The sequence below is a fragment of the Camelus dromedarius genome, chromosome 31 (genome assembly GCF_036321535.1).
Source record: "Camelus dromedarius isolate mCamDro1 chromosome 31, mCamDro1.pat, whole genome shotgun sequence".
Classification (NCBI taxonomy): domain Eukaryota; kingdom Metazoa; phylum Chordata; class Mammalia; order Artiodactyla; family Camelidae; genus Camelus; species Camelus dromedarius.
Window position 1 is genome coordinate 4933535 of NC_087466.1, and position 17418 is coordinate 4950952.

Sequence of the window (17418 nt, forward strand, 5' to 3'; positions counted from 1 at the left end):
CTGACTTTTCCTTCTTTTCAACTACCAACAATTAGGCAGCCTCTCTAGGACTTCATCACTTCTTGTTCCCTACTTACATGCACCATCCTCTGGTTGGGAAAATGGGAAGACTAAGTTCACACAATCTGAGATGAGTTAGTGGCTTATAAAGTGACTTAATTAGTTTGACATCCCAACTCCCTCACCCAACCCCCTTCCCAAGGGTCGCCCAGGCCGTTGGACCACAGGACAAGGATGCAAAGACCCTCTGCCAAGGCCAACCATCCAGGGAGAAGGGGGCATGTGGCCGGGGGCCAGACTGGGGTGAGGCTCAGAGAGGCTGCATTAGGAGAGACGTAGGAGGTGGGGAGTTCCCGGGGACAATATGAAAAAAGAGGGGCTGGGGCTGCTCTGCTGGTCCTCTGAAGATGCCAGGATCCCTAAAGCCTTTCTTTCCCCCTTTTAGGTACAGTGCCAAGGAAAAAGACTGCTGGCAACATGAAACAAATACACAAAATAAAGAAACACACCAAAGCCCTAGCAGCGGCGGATCCAACAGAAGAATTTCTGTTTTTGTTTTTGGCAACCATGAAGATGCTGCTGTGTAATAAAATTTAAATATTTGAAACCAATTATTACCATCGGTTGTGTTCGGCCAAGAAAACAGACAAGAACCCGTTTTGGCCCCCACTGAAAAGCAGCAGGTTCTCAAAGGAAGACCATTAAGAGGGAGAAGGGAGCATCAGGAACATCCGGCTCCCACCCCTGCCCCTGGACTCGCTGGTCCCCTCGGGAGGGGGGCTCGCTGAGGTTCCCCTGGAAGGAAAGCCTGCTGAATGTCCCAGCAGCAATGCCCGAAGGGTACGATGAGGGTGAGGACGAACCAAGAGGACTTCCGAAAGCCACCAAGAGGGCTGAGGTCATTACCTGGCAGCTGCGGTGATGCAGAATGACCACTCCATGCAGGCAACAAACCTGCTTCTAGTTCTCTGCCACTAACTTGTTGCATGACCTTGAGCAAGTCAGGTCACCTCTCTGGGCCTCAGTTTCCTCATCTGTAAAATGAGGAGACTTGGTTAACTTAAAAAAATACGTACCAGGCCCTTACTGAGGGCACTGTGCTGAAGCTGTGAGTAATACGAAAAGGAATGAGTCATTTATTCAAAAACCATCGAGTGACAACTCCAGTTACTAGGCACTGTGGTTACAGAGATGAACAAGTCAGCTTCCCTGCCCCCGAGACTTTCACAACGTGGTCAGGGAGACAGTGAACAAACGAGAAATGGCCAACTATATGCTCGGTGTGGACAGACGTGTAAGCACAGGAAGGAGGGGCCTTTTCCACCGGGGCCAGGGTGGGGGAAGTGGCACAGAAGAGGCTTGAACTGGATCTTGGGGGATCCTTGGCCCCTGCTCTCACAGACTGGACAGTGTAATCACAGGTTGGGACAAACACCCAAACATCTACCACAGGAGGCAGAGTGAAGCCACCACAGGTAAGCCAGGTTCAGAGGGGAGGGGAAACCAACATGGTTTAGGCAGTGGGGGTAGAGGGACAGGCAGGAGGCAGGTCAGAGAAGCTCTGAGGGGGAGGAATGGCATTGAGATGAGCCTTGAAGGATGAGAAGAGCTTCCTAAGAGCCTTGGGGGGCTGAAGAGGCATTCTAGGTGCGTGGCCTGTGCAAGTAAAGGTAAAATGTGGGGGCTGTCGGGGTGTAGCTGGGACAGCAGGCAGGCCGGGGGTGGGGGCTGGTGAGGCTAGACACTAACTGTAGGCATCGAGATGACAGTCATTGAAAATGACAGGCCCTGGGCCAAGCCCTCCACACCCTCAGGCCAGCTCTTGGGGGTAGGTGCCCTCATTACTACCTGGTTCAGATAAAAAGACAGAGGCTCAGAGAGGTTACAAAGTCACACAGCTGATGGATGGCAGAAATAGCCCTTAACCCATCTGCCTGATGCCCCACCCTGACTCCTTCCCACTGGAATGCCAGGCAAGGGCATCACTGAGCCCTTCCCACCTAAGGTACCGATGTCCCAGTGCACCTGGCCTGGCCCTGACTCAGACATGTGGGTACCAAAGGTCAGCCTCTGCCTCAACCTTAGAAGCCAGCCTGATTCAGCCCTTTCCAGTTGGGCAGCTACAGGACTATCAGGACAGCCTTTACCAGCGAAGGGGATGGGCCGGGACAAGAAATGTTAGAAGTGCTGAGGGGTTTTGTGCTCCGCTGTCCACTGGTCTCAGTTTATTGTTGTTTCACATCAGCATGGACTGACCGGTTTCTAGCTCTTCTCCCGTCAGACAAGTGTCATCACGGCCCCGGGGCAGCTCATCCACCTTGACTAGGGTGGCCGGCTTTTCTTGTTAGGCTGGACTTTTAATGGGACCTTGTGTGCTCGGATGCTATCCAGGTACTGGCGGATGTTCATGGATTCCCGTCTCCAGCGCCCCAGCTTTCTGAGCTGGTCTGCCATGAATTTTTTTTTCAGGTGGTCATACAAGTGGCCCATCTTTTTCTTGGTCTTGTCTGAAGCTCTTATCTTACAAAAAACAGAGGTGAGGTTAGGATGAAGCAGCTACTTCACAGGAAGAGAGGCCAGGGTGCCGGCTTGACCTAATATTCCATAAATAACTTGGCTCACAGGGAGCCTCATTTCCCCACTTGTCAAATGTGGGCAGAGCTGGATAACGGCTGCAGTACCTTGTGACAGTCTGCTGCCTATGAGCCTGGTTTTGACCTTAACATCTCTGTCTGAAGACTGGTTGGGAGGAGGAGGGGGCAGTGGGGGAAGAGAAAGGGTGCCTCTTGTCCATCCCCTTCCTTAACTCCCATTTCCCCATCCCCACTGCCCATCTGGTGCTGTGGGAGTATTGTTGGGGACATCCCCTACGTCACTGAGCTCTACTCATTTCTTCTAGGATATCATCTCTGTCCTGTCCCCAGCAAGACTGCAGCCTTTGCGAAAGCACATCTTTCATCTTACTCATTCATTCACTTATTCCAATGAGCTAGTTGTGGAGATGATACTACAAAAAATTGGCCACAGGTCTTCACAGCAACTACAACGTAGTCGGGAAGGTGGGACGCATGTGCAAATATTCCTAAGCAAGGCATGGAGTGATTCCCCCTTTCCTATGCATCAGGGTCTCTCAACCTCGGCACCACTGATGTATGGGGTGGGACCATTCTTCCTGAGAAGGTGGAGGGGCAGGGCGGGGGGGCGGCACATGGTAGGATGTTTAGCAGCATCGCATCCCTGGCCTCCACCTACTGGATGCCAACCACACCACCCCACTCTCCCTTGTGCCACCAGAACTGTCTCCAGACACGCCCAAGTCCCTGAGGGGCAAAGCCGCACAGGGTGAGAACTGTGGCATAGATGAAGGGGTACCAGCCATCATCACTGTCCTCAGACTGCTGCTCAGAGGGTTCCCAAGACGCTAGATCTTAGCTGCCCTCCTTGAGGCTCTGAGACATCAGTGGCTGGCCAAAGCTGCCTCTTGCTCTAATGGGAGCACTTTTAGGGGGAGAGAGAAACATTGCCATACTGCCACTCAGGTCTCTCCAATCCACTGAGTTCCTACAAGCTGGGCCCTCAGCAAGACACAGTCTACAAACACAGAGAAGGCAGTCCCTGTCCCAAGGGAGAACGTCCTGCACCATGATCAGTCAGTCCCCGGTTTGCAACTCCACAGTGACGCACGGTACGACCTTAGTGAAATGACTCCATCTCTCTGAGCCTCGGTTTCCTGAACTATTAAATGGGGTAATAACACATAATGCACATTGTGTACCTAAAACATGGAAAGGCTCAATACAGCTTTAAAGGTGACCTTCTGGATGGCTGGAGGACAGCACATACCAAGTCAACTCAGGAAAGTTTCCAGTTATAGCTTAGAGATCTTCACCCCACTCACCAAAGGTACAATATCCCCAAACCTTCTGGTCATAGGGGTTGGCCCCCAACCCATCCTGGTCCCGTTAGTCTCCCACACTACCTGACCACAGTGACTGGGGCATGGATGGACCAACTAGAGTCAGCTGGTGTCCTTCTCCGGGATTTATCTAACTCGAGCAACAGTGGGAGCTCTCCGCTTCCTTTCCGGGCTACAGCCCAGGGTTTCCTAAGGCCATGCTCCCCAGGGACAGCCAGTCTGATGATGACAACCACGTGCAGAAAGCAGCAGAATAGGAGCTGAGAGGGAGACCCGAAGACACATCCAGTGGCACTGGAGCCCCTGCCATCTCTCACCCCTGACACTGGTGACCCTGCCCTACCCACCCTCCATCATGTAAACTCATCACTCTCCATTTTGCTTGAACTAGTTCAAGTTCAGTTTGTGTCACCTGCAACTGAGAGACTTCTAACAGATTTTACAAATGAGAAGAGTTCTGGAGGAAAAGTGCTTCCCCAAGTTCACATATAGCTGGCCTGCCCACAGCCAAGTCCACCCTATTTCCACTACTCCACACCACTGGAAGTTTAGCGGAGAGAGAAGCACCTAGGCCTCTACACTTCTTTTGGTTTTTGCAACCCTTAAGAGGACATGGCACCATCTCTCACACCTCTCCCACTGTTCTCAACATCAGAATCCCATGGGCCCATCCAGATTTGGTCCTAGAACATGGAGGGGAGCTCAAAAGAGTCAAGAGGGGACAGCAGCTCAACTCTGGACTGTCTACTCTGCTCGAAGAAACGAGTACATTCTCAGAGTCCATCCTGCTCACTAGCCTCTTCCTAGTGCCCCAAACAATGCCTGTCCCAGCAGGCCTGAAAGATCCATTTAATGGATTAATCAGTTGGAGTCTATGGGGTGATGATGCTGTGGTTTCCCTCTTCTTCTGAGGGCTTTTGGGTAAACAAGTCAAACCCTTCTTGTCCATAAGCAAAAAGTAGAATTGCCTCAGTTCTCATGTGGAAAGTGGGGGATAATCCCTGAAGGAAAAAAAGGAACAAATTATGTTGATGCCACTCCAAGCTCTGGGACACAACAGATAGCAGGAATCTACTCTGGGCCTCCCTGAATAGAAGGGTAATGTGCTTTGAGGGAGGAAAAAAAAGCCACAAGAGCTAAGAGACATGAAATCCTCCTTGGCTCCCTCAGCCTATGGACAGCTGTGACACCTTGGGCCAATCAGTAATCCCAAGTCTCAACTACCCCCTCTGTCAAATGGGCTTGTATCAGAGCACCTTAATGACTGCCTACCACCTCTATGATCTGTGATCATCCCCCAAACACACCCTAACACCCTCTAGTGCAAAAGCTTGTGACTTTACCTCCATCTCATAGATCCGCTGTGCACTGAGGTTGTCACGAATAATCACTTGGGATAAGTGGCTCTTGGGTAAAAATTTTTTCACTGCTGCTTCACTGGAATTCATTAGGCTGGAGCAGGGAAGAGAAGGTGGTACAGGCTCGACAGCGGGGGCCAGGGCTGGGACAGGACCTGATCTGATGGGGCCCTGGGGTAGTGGCTGGGGCTCCCCCAGGTTTCTTGGGAGAGGCACAGCTGTCATAATTATGAGGAGCAAGGGAGTAGGCCTAGGTTTCTTCCTGGAGAAAACGTGAGTTAAAAGGGTGTTCCTTGGATGTTAAGAGAAAAAAAATCATCCTGAGAAGGATGTAGAAAGTAACTTACAAGAGGAGTGTCAACAGGGACTCCACAGGAGCAGTCATCTTATGGAAATGCAGAATGAAATGGGAGGTGAGGGTCTGAGAGGAAAGAAGCAAAGTCTGAGGGAGGAATTTGATGAATTTGATGGGAGTTGAGGTCGAGGAGAGGGCACTGCTTGAGCCTAGGACTGGCCGGATCTGGGATTTGGATCTGGGCAGGGGAGGTCAGAGGAAGCCGGAAAAAAGAGAATAAACAGTTTGGACAGAGTCAAGTTGGGTAATAGAGGAATCCTAAGAGAAAAGGGTTTGGAAAAATCTAGAAAAGTAAGGAAGTTTGGGGAGGACAGAGACGTGAAGAGACTCGGGAGGGTGAGAGACAGGATGGAAATGGAGCCAGGTGCTCCAGATGAAACGAGAGATGACGATTTGGTCAAAATTGGATACCAGCCATGGAGTTTTCACTTTTTGATAATTTGGTTACACCGTAAAGTGATTTTACAACTACATATCTTTAAATATTTTTGCCCATTTAAAAATAATTGCTCATAATATTTCCTTTCAAAAATTTGGAAACTATCTAAACATACCATAGGGATTTGACAGGACAAAACACAGGACAATTTTTAAAGAATAAAATATTTTGAAGGATTAAAATTTTTTTTTTCCTAATTCATTTTTAGAAGGTTTCGAACTGTGCTTTTATGAAATGTCTTTACATTTACAAATTAGTAGTTCAATGCCCTTTATTGCCCATTTACATTTTTTCTGACAGCAAAGACATGAGCTGATGGAAAAGGCTAGTTTGGAGATCAAGATGCTCACCTACAAAAGTCCCCCAAATCCTGTCAGGAAAAAAAAAAAAAAGCCCTAAATACTCAAAGATACATGAAACAGAATAGATAAACAAGATTGTACTGTGTAGCACAGGGAAATATATTCAGGATCTTGTGGTGGCTCACAGCGAAAGAGAATGTGGCAATGAATGTATGTATGTTCATGTATAACTGAAAAACTGTACTCTACACTGGAATTTGACACAACATTGTAAAATGACTATAACTCAATAAAAAATGTTAAAAATAAAATAAAATAAAATAACACTGTTTTGTCTATTGGGGGGAAAAACAAAAAAGATACATGAAACACTATTCATCCACTCAGTAGTGCACCAAACGTATCAATACTTCCTGGGAAGGTGAGGGGAAAGGCAGTGACTGGAAATATTCCCTTTCAAGTGATAACTAATAATCATTTTGAACCAAACTGCTTTCCAAAGCAAGCATCTGTGGGAGCCTGGAGGATGCTCTGAGGGGAGGTGTGAAACGGGAGAGGAAGGGTAACTGGGGTCTGTGGGGTCTGGGGCCGGCCTGAGGGGGCCGGGGGCTTTCCCTGGGACACTGGGGAAAGTAGCGGCTGAGGAGTGGAGTGGCAGGGCTGCGGGCACCTGGGCCTCACCAGGCTCTAAGGGAGTTCGCGGCTCGGCCCAGAAGGGACCCTCGGGGTACAGGACGTCAAGCCTGGGAGACCGAAGGGCCGGGGCGATTCGGAGGAGGTGTGGGTTGGAGGTGGGAGTTCTGGCCTCTCCCCGGCGTCTGGGCTGCGGGCGTTCAGGCTCCCGGTACCCCGGGGGTGCGATGAGCTTAGCACGGAAATCCAGACTCTCCGGGGTTCCAAGAACAGGTCGGGCTCCGAGGGGCCCGAGGCTCTGGGAGGGCCAGGGCCAAGGTCCCAGCGGCCGGCTGAGGGAGCGGGGGTCTGAGGGAGTTCGGCTGCCCTAGGGCCCCGGGCCGCACCTGAAGAGCATCAGCGGCTGGGCGGTCCGCGGCCGCAGGAAGCAGATACGCGGCTGAGTCCCCACGTGAATGTCGGGGCGGCTGCCGAGCCTACCGCGCCAGAGGAAGACCGAAGCCGGGCTGGTGCCAGAACTGGTGGTCGCCTGGTCGGCGGCCGCATAGGCAATGGGCGAGCCTAGGTTCCAGGTGATCGATGGCCTGGGCTGCTGGCTAGCTGCTGGGTACTCATCTTCCACCCTCGAGAGTGTCTCAGGAGTGAGAGCCAGCTGGGGATCCATGCTCACCGAGGGCGCGCAGACGCGGAGTGAACCCTGCGCAGGCGCAGAGTGAGCCTTGCGCAGGCGCAGAGTGAGCCTTGCGCAGACACGGTGCGCAGACGCGGGGCGCTGAGCACAGCGCGTTGCCCGGGAGACGCGCTAGTGAGGCGGGACCCGGGCTCTGGGCGGGCAGTGTGCGCGGAGCCCGGAAGGCTGCCGACGCAGCAGGATTGTCCCTCGGCAACTGCCGTGGTGCGGCCCGGCGCGTTGCCGTGGAGACTGGCTGGGAGAACAGAAGAGGGCTGCAGCGCACTGAGCGGACCGTACTTCCTGGCTAGGATTGCGGTGGTCCCCGCGCGATCGCCGGGCGGGTAACCGGGTGAGTCTGGGTGGGGCAGCTCCGGGGCCGGGAGACGAGGTTGGGGTTTCTCCGTAGACCCAGCACGGTCAATTCCTCCCCGCGACAGGGGACCATTGCTATGGGAACCGGAGCGCCAGGCCAGCGGGAATTGCGGCTTCCCGATCCTGATTCGTCTTCTCCCAACCCGAGATCCTCTCCCAGGGTTGCTCCCTGAATGAACTTGCCCTTTCGCCCGCGCGAGAGATGTAAGACACCGAAGTCTTGACACCGAGCTGGTGAAGACGCCCGTTCCAACGCCAACTCCCCGGGAAACCTACCTGATTCACCCCTGAAAGTGGCGTCTTTCTCCCGTCGATACTTGACTTTGTTCCACGTTTATAACCCAGTATTAACGAAAGCCCCGCGGTGTGGCTTGCCGACTTTTCCCACACGTAATGAGACCAGAAAGACCGGCTGTTGGACCTTGCTTTGTGACCCTAGACAGGTCCTTTCCCCTTCTTGCCTCACTTTCCCCGTGTGTAAAATGGAGATATTAACTTCGGACACCAGCTCACTGTGTTGTTTTGGAGATGGAACCAAAGCTTTTAGGCCATGAAACCGTGACTGAGCTGCTGCGGAGTCGCTGTTTCTCCCCCTCCCAACCCCCCTCACGCTAAACGTTCTTCAGATCTTTGTGTCATTTCTTCCAGCGATCTGTGCTTCTCCTTAGCCCCAATCTGAAATAAATGCCTTTACTCTTCATTCCTCTAATGCCCTGCATTATAACCCCCCTAACAACAGCAACAATAGTTATCATTTATAGAGGGCTCACTCTGTGCCAGGCCCTGTGTTAACCGCTTTACATAGGTTACCTCACGTAATCCTCAGAAGATTCTTGTAAGGTAAGCACTGTCATCCCTGTTTTCCAACTCTGTTGCGCTTGTCATTGCCTATTTAATGTCTGCCTTTCCCACTTGACTTTGAGCTCTGTGAGACGGGCGATGGCTGTCTCGTGCATTTCAGTATCCCAGCACCCAGCACCTACTACAGTGCCTGATAAATATTTTTTGACCAGCAGGAAAATGACTTTCCTCCCATCACTACCCTCACCTTCCAGAGCAGTGTCTCCTCTGCACACTCTTTGTCCCTGTAATTGGCAGCAGTCTCCACTATTCCTGTTGCCCACTGGACACTAGTTTTGGGGTCCCTCAGTCCACTTCTGCCTTGGTTTTTGTGTGTTAAGGATCCAGAACATCCCTTAACATTTAGGCTTCCATCTGGGTTTGGGGGATGGCCTTTTCCTCTGTACTCACGTGACATTTAGAACAAACCAGCCCCATCTGCCCTACTGGGGATGAGCCTGTTGCATTGGACTTTGGGCATTGGATTTGTCTGTGCAGCCTTTGCCTTCCTCTCCTGCAGCCCAAGAACCACCCTCACCTCGACCCAGCTCCTCCCCAAAATTCTAGAGGTGGCAGAGTCAAGGTTGTTGGAATCATTCTTATGTTCAACAGATATCTGTGGGGACAGGCAACTTGGCACTGGTGATATAGTAGAAGTGAAGATAGACACAGTGCTATCCCAAAAGGATTCGTGGGCAGATCACAGCAAAACCACATCTTCAATAAATGTTAGGAAGAAGGGCACCTGGGGCCTGCCTGGAGCAGGGACTTGATTAAATGTAGGGATAGGGGTGTAGTCCTGGGAGGTTTCCTTCAGGAATTGACCCTAGGTGAAGATCCCAATGCCGAATGGAACAGATTAGGATCTGGCAGACTTGTCAGGAAAGGGGGTTCTGGTTGAGAGAAACAAAGGCCCTGGGCCAGAGAGGATCAGATCCCATACAGAACTGCAAGTGGCTTGGCCTCCCTGAGGTCCTTCAGGATGCAGGAAAGGTTAAAAGGAGGTGGGAGAAATGGGCAGGAGCCAGGCCACAAAAGGCCTTGACAGCAGAGCTAAGGGGCTCTGTCTCATTCTAACAGGGCAGATGCTGAAATATATGAAATATACTGAGGGGGAACAGAACTTGGGCTCCTCACTTGTGTCCTCTCCCTCCCTGCAGTTCTCCATGGACACAGCCTAGCAGGAAGATGCAGCCTTCATGCCTTGTTGGCCGCTGACCTACCGGCCCAATGACAGCATCCCCGTGTGCCTTCCCGGTTCAGTTCCGGCAGCCCTCGGTCAGCGGCCTCTCACAGATCACCAGCAGCCTGTATATCAGCAATGGGGTGGCTGCCAACAACAAGCTCATGCTCTCCAGCAACCACATCACCACTGTCATCAACGTCTCGGTGGAGGTGGTGAACACGGTGTACGAGGACATCCGCTACGTGCAGGTGCCTGTGGCTGACACACCTGGCTCGCGGCTCTGTGACTTCTTTGACCCCATTGCAGACCACATCCACAGCGTGGAGATGGAGCAGGGCCGCACCCTGCTGCACTGCGCCGCTGGCGTGAGCCGCTCAGCCGCCCTCTGCCTCGCCTACCTCATGAAGTACCACGCCATGTCCCTGCTAGAGGCCCACACATGGACCAAGTCGTGCCGGCCCATCATCCGGCCCAACAATGGCTTTTGGGAGCAGCTCATCCACTATGAGTTCCAGCTGTTCGGAAAGAACACAGTGCACATGGTCAGCTCCCCTGTGGGAGTGATCCCTGACATCTATGAGAAGGAGGTCCGTCTGATGATCCCACTGTGAGCCATCCTGTCAGCCCCTGCGGCGAGGTCAGATGTACAGATCTGCCGTTGATCCTACACCAAGATCTGCCCTTAAACGGTCTCCCTTTGTTGATACAGAAAAACCAGACGATGTCTTTATACAGGCAAGAAGAAAGGAAGGGTGCTGCAGCTTCTAACCTGATCATTCCTATCGTTAAAGATTAAACTTACTAAGTGTAAGATGGTAAAGAGATGTTTCCTACCCCGTGAGTGACAGCTTGTGGCTGCTGACCAGAGGGGGAGGGGGAGCCAGGTGGTACCCAGGTCAGATGGGCCAGCACCCAGTGTGTAAGGCAGGCCTGGAATCCTGCAGCCCTCCCCCCAGGAATGAGTCCACCACAATCTCATCTCACTCTTTCACATCCGAAGCCAGCCTTAAGCATCATATCATCTCCTGTGCTTCCCACAGTAAGTGCCAACCTACTGGATAAGTAGCCTTCAAGCGTGCTCTGGGAGCCCAAGGGGCCCCAGGCAAAGCCAGCTTCCACCTTCAACCACAGGGGCTCAACTCTGGTTTTCTACATTGGCCTTACGCATAAGATAGTTTTCAAAAGAAGCATTCCATTAGATACAAACTTTTAAAAAACATTTCTTTTTGAGCACTGTTGTACATGGCAAGGTCCCCTTACCACCTTTTGGTTAAAGGTGACATTAGTCTCTGTCTCGGGGCCCATGTGGAGAGCGGGCCTGTCATCAGGCTCCAGAGGTTCCCCTCACAGGCCTCGGCTCAGAAGGCTGGAGCTGCGGCCTGGAACCCAGCCTTGCCAGCTCCTGCCCATGTGATCTGGGGCCTCTTGGAGCCTCAGTTTCCTCACCCAAGCAGTGACAGCCCTTTCCTCACAGGGTGGTCATGAAGATTCCATGATTCCTTAGCACGGTGCCTGGTACGTGGTAGGTGCTTAGTGTAACCCACAGCTCTCGTCACGAATGATGCTCTGACCCCGCTGGTCCAAGTCGGCAAGTCATCCTCACAACAGCCTTTCCCCCATCTGTGTATAGCCCATTACTGCTTACAAAATGCTCTTCCAAAAAGTCATCCTGCGTGGGAAAAAAATGGTTTAAGTCCTTTCCAACTCTGCCTTGGAGGAGGCCTAGACCTCAAAGCCTCTTCAGAATTCCCATTATGTTTCATCCACGTGTGACCTGGGAACCGAGCTTCCCCCAAAGGGCCTTGTTTAGATCGCTGATCATCAGAGCCAGCGCCCTGGGGTCCACAGGGTGTGTGCCAAAAGGACAAACAAGCAGGCCCTGCCAGTGGGCCCCAGAATCCAGGAGTGTTCACACCCCAGCCCTGGTGCCTGAGGATCTGGGTCAAGACCAGCTCTTCTAATCCAGAGATTTTTAGATGAACATTATACGGGCCAGACAAAAGCACAACTGCTCTGTGGGTCCAGAGCCCACTGAAGGCCAAATGCTCCTTCTCTCCAAACCTGTCCCACCCCTACTTCCACACAGGGCCTGCCCAGGGCTGCAGTTTTAGGGTCGGGGGGAAGGAACATTGCTGCTCTAGGCTGATCTCATTTGAGAGTTGAATGAATAAGCAGACCCACAAAGACCAGGGCTGGTGTGGCAGTGTACCCACAAAGCAGAAGAAACCCATCTGGAGGAAACCCGGATGGGAAATTTCTTCGAAAGCATTTTTTTTAAAAAGCTTATTTGGATATATTCTGTTTCAATTTTTAAAACTTTTAAAATTAACATACCATAAAATTAACTTTCTCCTACGTGAAGTCCTATGTGTTTGAACACATTTGTGTAACTACCTCCACCATCAGGACCCAGAGCAGTTCCATCACCCCCCAGACTCCCTCATGCTGCCCTTTTGCAGGCATACCTTTGTCCCACCCCAGTCTCTGGCAAACACCTGTCTCTTCTCCAACCCCACAGATCTGTCTTTTCCAGAATGTCACATGGTCACATGCATTGAATCATAGAGGATGTATGTAACCTCCGGAGACCAGCTTCTTTCAGTACAAGGTCTTTAAGAGTCACACCTGCTGCTTTTTATGGCTAGGTGGTATTCCTGTATGACGACACTACAGTTTGTTTTACATTGACCCGCTGAAGGATATTTGGGTTGTTTCCAGTTTGGGGTGATTTTGAATCAAACTGCTATAATTATTTGTGTATAGGTTTTTGTGGGAACATAATTTTTCATTTCTCTAGGGTATATACCTAGAAGCAAGATTGCTCAGTCCTATGGTAAAGATTATGTTTAACTTTTAAAAATGACCAGACTTCCAGAGTAGCTATACCGTTTTGCATCCCACTCTGAGAGCTTCAGTTTCTTGCCAGTATTTGAAACTTCCAATATTTTTTATTTCAGCCATTCTGATAGGTGTGTGTTGTTAGCTCATTGTGGTTTTAAGTTGCATTTTCCTAATGGTTAGTGATGTTAAGAAAAGAGTCTATTCAACTCTTTTACCCATTTTTAAATTGAGCTGTTTTCTCCCTATTGAATGTTGAGAATTCTTTATATATTCTGGATACAAGTCCTTTATCAGATACAAAGATTTTTAAAATATTTTTCCCCAGTGTGGCTTGTCTTTTCACTCTCTTAAAAGTGGCTTTTGCAGAGCAAAAGTTTTCAATTTTGGTGATATGCTACTTACCGGTTTTTCCTTTTATGGATTGTTTTTTTGGTGTCTTGTGTAAGAACTTTGCCTAACCTCAGATCACAAAGCTTTTCTCTAATGTTTTAAAGTTTGAGAGTTAAAATTTTTCACTTATTTCTATGATTCTTTTGCATAAGGTGTGAGGGGTAGTTTGAGGTTCGTATTTTTTCCTGTCAACGTCCAGTGGTTTCCTTTGATTGAAGACTGTCCTTTCTCCATGGAGCTGCCTTTGCACCTTAGTGTGAGTCTGTTTTTGTACTTTCATTCTGTTTGATGTGTGTCTTTCTCTTCACCAATACCACACCGTCTTGTTTACTGTAGCTACAAAGTTAAGTCTTAGAATTGAATGATTTGAGTCCTCCAATTTTCTTCTTTTTTAAAAAAATTGTCTCGGTTTTTTTAGTTTCTTTGCCTCTCCATATAAATTTTAGAAGCAACTTGTCTACATCGACGACAACAACAAAAATTCTGCTGGGATTTCTATTGAAATTACATTAAATCTGTTGTCCAGTCCGGGGGAGAATTAACATCTTGACTTGAACTCTTCTGACCTGTGAGCACAGTGTGTCTCCCTGTTGATTTAGGTCTTTGATGTCTTTCATCAGTGTTTTGTAGTTTTCAGCATACAGAGCTTATATACTTTATTACAGTTACACCTAAATATTTCATTTGAAGGAGGGCATCATAAAAATATTTTTTTTTTCAACTTTGGTTTCCAATTGTTCATTGTTAGTCTATAGAAGTACAATTGATTTTTGTGTATTGACCTCGTATCCTGTGACCCTGATAAATACACTTATTCTAAGAGCATATTTGTAGATTCCTTGGCTGTCTACGTGTAGACAGTCATGTCGCCTGCAAATAGAAATAGTTTTATTTCTTCCTTTTCCATCTGAATGCCTTTGGTTTCTTTTTTTATTACACAGGCTGGGGACTTCCAGTATGGTGATGAGCACGAGTGGTGAGAACAGACGTTCTTGCCTTATTCCTGACCTCAGAAAGTGTTCAGTCTTTGACAGTTAACTACGATGTTAGCTATAGGTTTTTCTTGTAGTTGCTCTTTATTAGGTTAAGGAAGAGTTGGAAAGTATTATCTTCTCTTCTAGTCCCTGGAAGAGATGTATGAATTGGTGTTATTTCTTCTTTAAATGTTTGGTAGACTTCAGCAGTGAAACCATCTGGGCTTTTTTCAGAAGGATTTAACAATAAATTCAATTCCATTCATAGTTAAAGGATTATTCAAGTTATCTGTTTCATCTTGGGTGAGTTTTGGTAGTTTGTGATTTTTGAGGAATAGGTTATTTCATCCAACCATCAGATTTATGCATGTAGAGTTGTTTATAGTGTCCCCTTAGCATCTTTTTTATCTGCAGGGTCTGCAGTAACATCACCTTTTCATTTTTCATACTGATCATTTGTCTTCTGTATTTCTTTGTTAGTCTGGCTAGAGGTTTATCAATTTTAAAAGATCTTTTTAAAGAACTACTTACCTTGTATTTTTAATTTTCTCTATTGTTCTTCTCTTTTCTATTTCCTTGATTTCTCCTCCTAATTATTTCCATAGTTCTGCTTGCTTTGAGCTTATTTTGTTCTTTTTTTGAATTTCCTGGAAGGTGGAAACTTAGATTATTGATTTGAGACCTGCATCCCACAGAAATCAATATGTTGCATTTTCAATCTTGTGCATTTCAACACATTTTCTAATTTCCCTTGAAATGTCCTTCTTTACCCATGTGTTATTTAGAAGTGTGTGGTTTAAATTCTAAGTATTTGGAAGTTCTACAACCATCTTTCTGTTGCAGGTTTCTAGTTTAATTCCATCAGTCAGAGACCATTCATTGTATGATTTCATTTCTTTTAAACTTACTAATGTTTACTTAATGATGTAGGATATGGTCCGTCTTGGTAAATGCTTCATGTGCACTTGGGGGGAAAAGGGGGTTATTTTGGATGGAGTGTTCAGTAAATGTCAATTAGGACCAGTTGATTGATAATGGTTTCATTTCTCTTACACAGTTCCTGGTTTTCTGGTTACTTGTTCCATGGATTACCAAGAGGAGTGTTAAAGTATCCAGCTAAAACTGGATTTGCTTACATCTCTTTTCAATTCTATTAATTTTTGTTTCATGTATTTTGAAGCTTTGTTGTTAGGTGCTTCATGATTGGGATTGTTATGTCCTCACGGCGAACTGACCCTTTTATGAACATCCAGTGTCTCATTATCTTTCTTTAGCAAGTCTGTTCTGTCTGATATTAATACAACCACCCCAGCTTTGTTTTAAGTAGTATTTGCATGATGTATCTTTTTACATCCTTTTACTTTCAGCCTACCTATATTGTTATATTGAAAGTAGGTTTCTTGTAGACAGCATATAATTGAGTCTTTTTTCATATATCCAGTTTGTCCCTTAATTGCTGTGTTTAGACCAAAAATATTGATATTTGGACTTAGGTCTACCATTTTATTGTTTTCTGTTTGTCCTCTCTGGTTTTCATTCTTCTATTTCCCTTTTCCTGCCTTCTTTTGGATTATTAATATTTTTAACTATTCCATTTAATTTTGTATAGTCTTTTTAGACATTGCACTAGAGATTATAATATACATGCTTAACTGTTCGTAAGCTGCTTAAATTAATATCTTATCACTCTCACTTCTGTTCATACTAGATAATGTATTAGTTTTCTCTTGCTGCCATAACAAGTTACCACCAACTTAAGACAACACCTATTTATTACTTCACAATTTCCGGAGGTCAGAAGTCTGGTTAGGTTTGACTGTCTTCTGCTTAGGGCCTCACAAGGCCAAATTCAAGGGGTTTCATAAGCCTGAAATCCAGCATATTTTTCAAGCTTATTGAGATGGTTGACTTCAGTTCCTCGTGGTTGAAGAAGACCCCATTTCCTTACTAACTTAGCTGGGGGCTGCTCTTTTCTCCTAGAAGTTTCCCACATTCCTTTCAGTGCTTTCGTGGCCCCTCCAGCAAGAGCGGGTTGAGTCCCTCTCACACTTTAAATACCTCTGACTCTCCTGCTGCATCTCTGAGTCCAGCCAGAGAAAAATCTCTGCTTTTAAGGATTCATGTGAGTAGACTAGGCCCACCCAACAATCCAGCCCTGATTTTTAAAGTCCATAAACTCAATTACATCTGCAAAGTCTCTTTTATCATAAAAAGTAACGTTCACACTTTCCAAGGAATAAGGCATGGACGTGTTTGGCAGAGGTGAACATACTGCGTATCACAGACAATTTCTACTGCTCTGTCTTCAAGTTCACAGCCTTTCCTCAGTCACCTCCATTTTGCTACTGAGGCCATCTAGTATATTTTCAAATTTTGGTGAATGTATTTTCTTAGTGTTAAATATTCTATTTGATTATTTTCTGTACCTTCTATGCCTCTGCTGAGACTTTCTATCTTTTCATTTCTAAAGTCTTTTTCTGATAATTCCAATATTTGATCATCTCTGTGTTAAACTTTCTTGACTCTTTATATGTAAAGTAATTTTGGATTGAATCCTGGACATTTTAAATATTATGTTATGGGACTAGGTCTTGGGTAATTCCTATGGAAGGATGTTGAGTTTTTGTTTTAGGAGGCAATTGATCCACTTAGGATCAGTTCTGTTCTGCCTCCTATAGGCTGTTAAAACAATAGGCTCAAAATGGAGTCACTTCTGCTAAGCCCCACTGCACCAAGCTGAGACTTAATTGAATTATAGTTTTGGCTCTCCCAGAAGTAGAATATTAAACCAGTCAATCAGGAATCACCTCCTCAGCACTAGTTAGGTAATCTGCCTGATAGATCCCTGCCATCCCCTAAAGGAAAATAACCTTGCGATAACCAAGGCACTTTTTTGCCTAAGACAACTTCCTTGTTCTTGCTCCCTTCTGCATATGAAAGTCTTTCATTCTGTATAGCTCCTTGGAGCTCTTTCTGTTTGCCAGATTGGATGCTGCCCAATTCATAAATCGTTGAATAAAGCCTATAAGATCTTTAAAATATACTGTTGAATTTTGTTTTTTAACAGGGCCATAGTTCGAGTATCAGTTCGGTTTTCAGAACTTCTGCAGCGTAAGTCATATCTGTCTTACATTTGTGC

General features: G+C 47.5%; 2 protein-coding genes across 3 annotated transcripts; one reads left to right on the forward strand and one right to left on the reverse strand.

Annotated features, from left to right (window-relative positions):
- Window positions 1-641: 641 nt before the first annotated feature.
- C31H5orf52 (chromosome 31 C5orf52 homolog) lies at window positions 642-7678 on the reverse strand. Of its 2 annotated transcripts, XR_010378554.1 has the most exons (4): window positions 7390-7678; window positions 5260-5368; window positions 2257-2520; window positions 642-1034 (listed from the first exon to the last, which is right to left on the reverse strand). XR_010378554.1 is itself a non-coding variant. In XM_031443089.2 (3 exons), the coding sequence occupies exons 1-3, from the start codon at window positions 7665-7667 to the stop codon at window positions 2323-2325; spliced, it is 585 nt and encodes a 194-aa protein (XP_031298949.1). In that variant the 5' UTR covers window positions 7668-7678; the 3' UTR covers window positions 1114-2322. The 2 variants fall into 2 exon arrangements, 1 of the variants encoding a protein (XP_031298949.1); XM_031443089.2 differs by lacking the exon at window positions 642-1034 and having other exon boundaries at window positions 1114-2520.
- Window positions 7679-7827: 149 nt separating this feature from the next.
- DUSP18 (dual specificity phosphatase 18) lies at window positions 7828-17322 on the forward strand. The gene is made up of 2 exons (XM_010992268.3): window positions 7828-8025; window positions 10049-17322. The coding sequence occupies exon 2, from the start codon at window positions 10119-10121 to the stop codon at window positions 10683-10685; it is 567 nt and encodes a 188-aa protein (XP_010990570.1). The 5' UTR covers window positions 7828-8025; window positions 10049-10118; the 3' UTR covers window positions 10686-17322.
- The last annotated feature ends 96 nt before the right edge of the window (window positions 17323-17418 follow it).

Bases quoted from the DNA above. Each gene is read 5' to 3' on its own strand.
- C31H5orf52 (XM_031443089.2), bottom strand. From the start codon at position 7,667: ATGGATCCCCAGCTGGCTCTCACTCCTGAGACACTCTCGAGGGTGGAA. The intron at 5,369-7,389 runs GTGCGGCCCGGG...TCCCTGCTCCAG, and splicing joins CAGCCGCTGATGCTCTTCAG to CCTAATGAATTCCAGTGAAG. The intron at 2,521-5,259 runs GTAAAGTCACAA...GTTTTTTGTAAG, and splicing joins AGCGGATCTATGAGATGGAG to ATAAGAGCTTCAGACAAGAC.
- DUSP18 (XM_010992268.3), top strand. From the start codon at position 10,119: ATGACAGCATCCCCGTGTGCCTTCCCGGTTCAGTTCCGGCAGCCCTCG.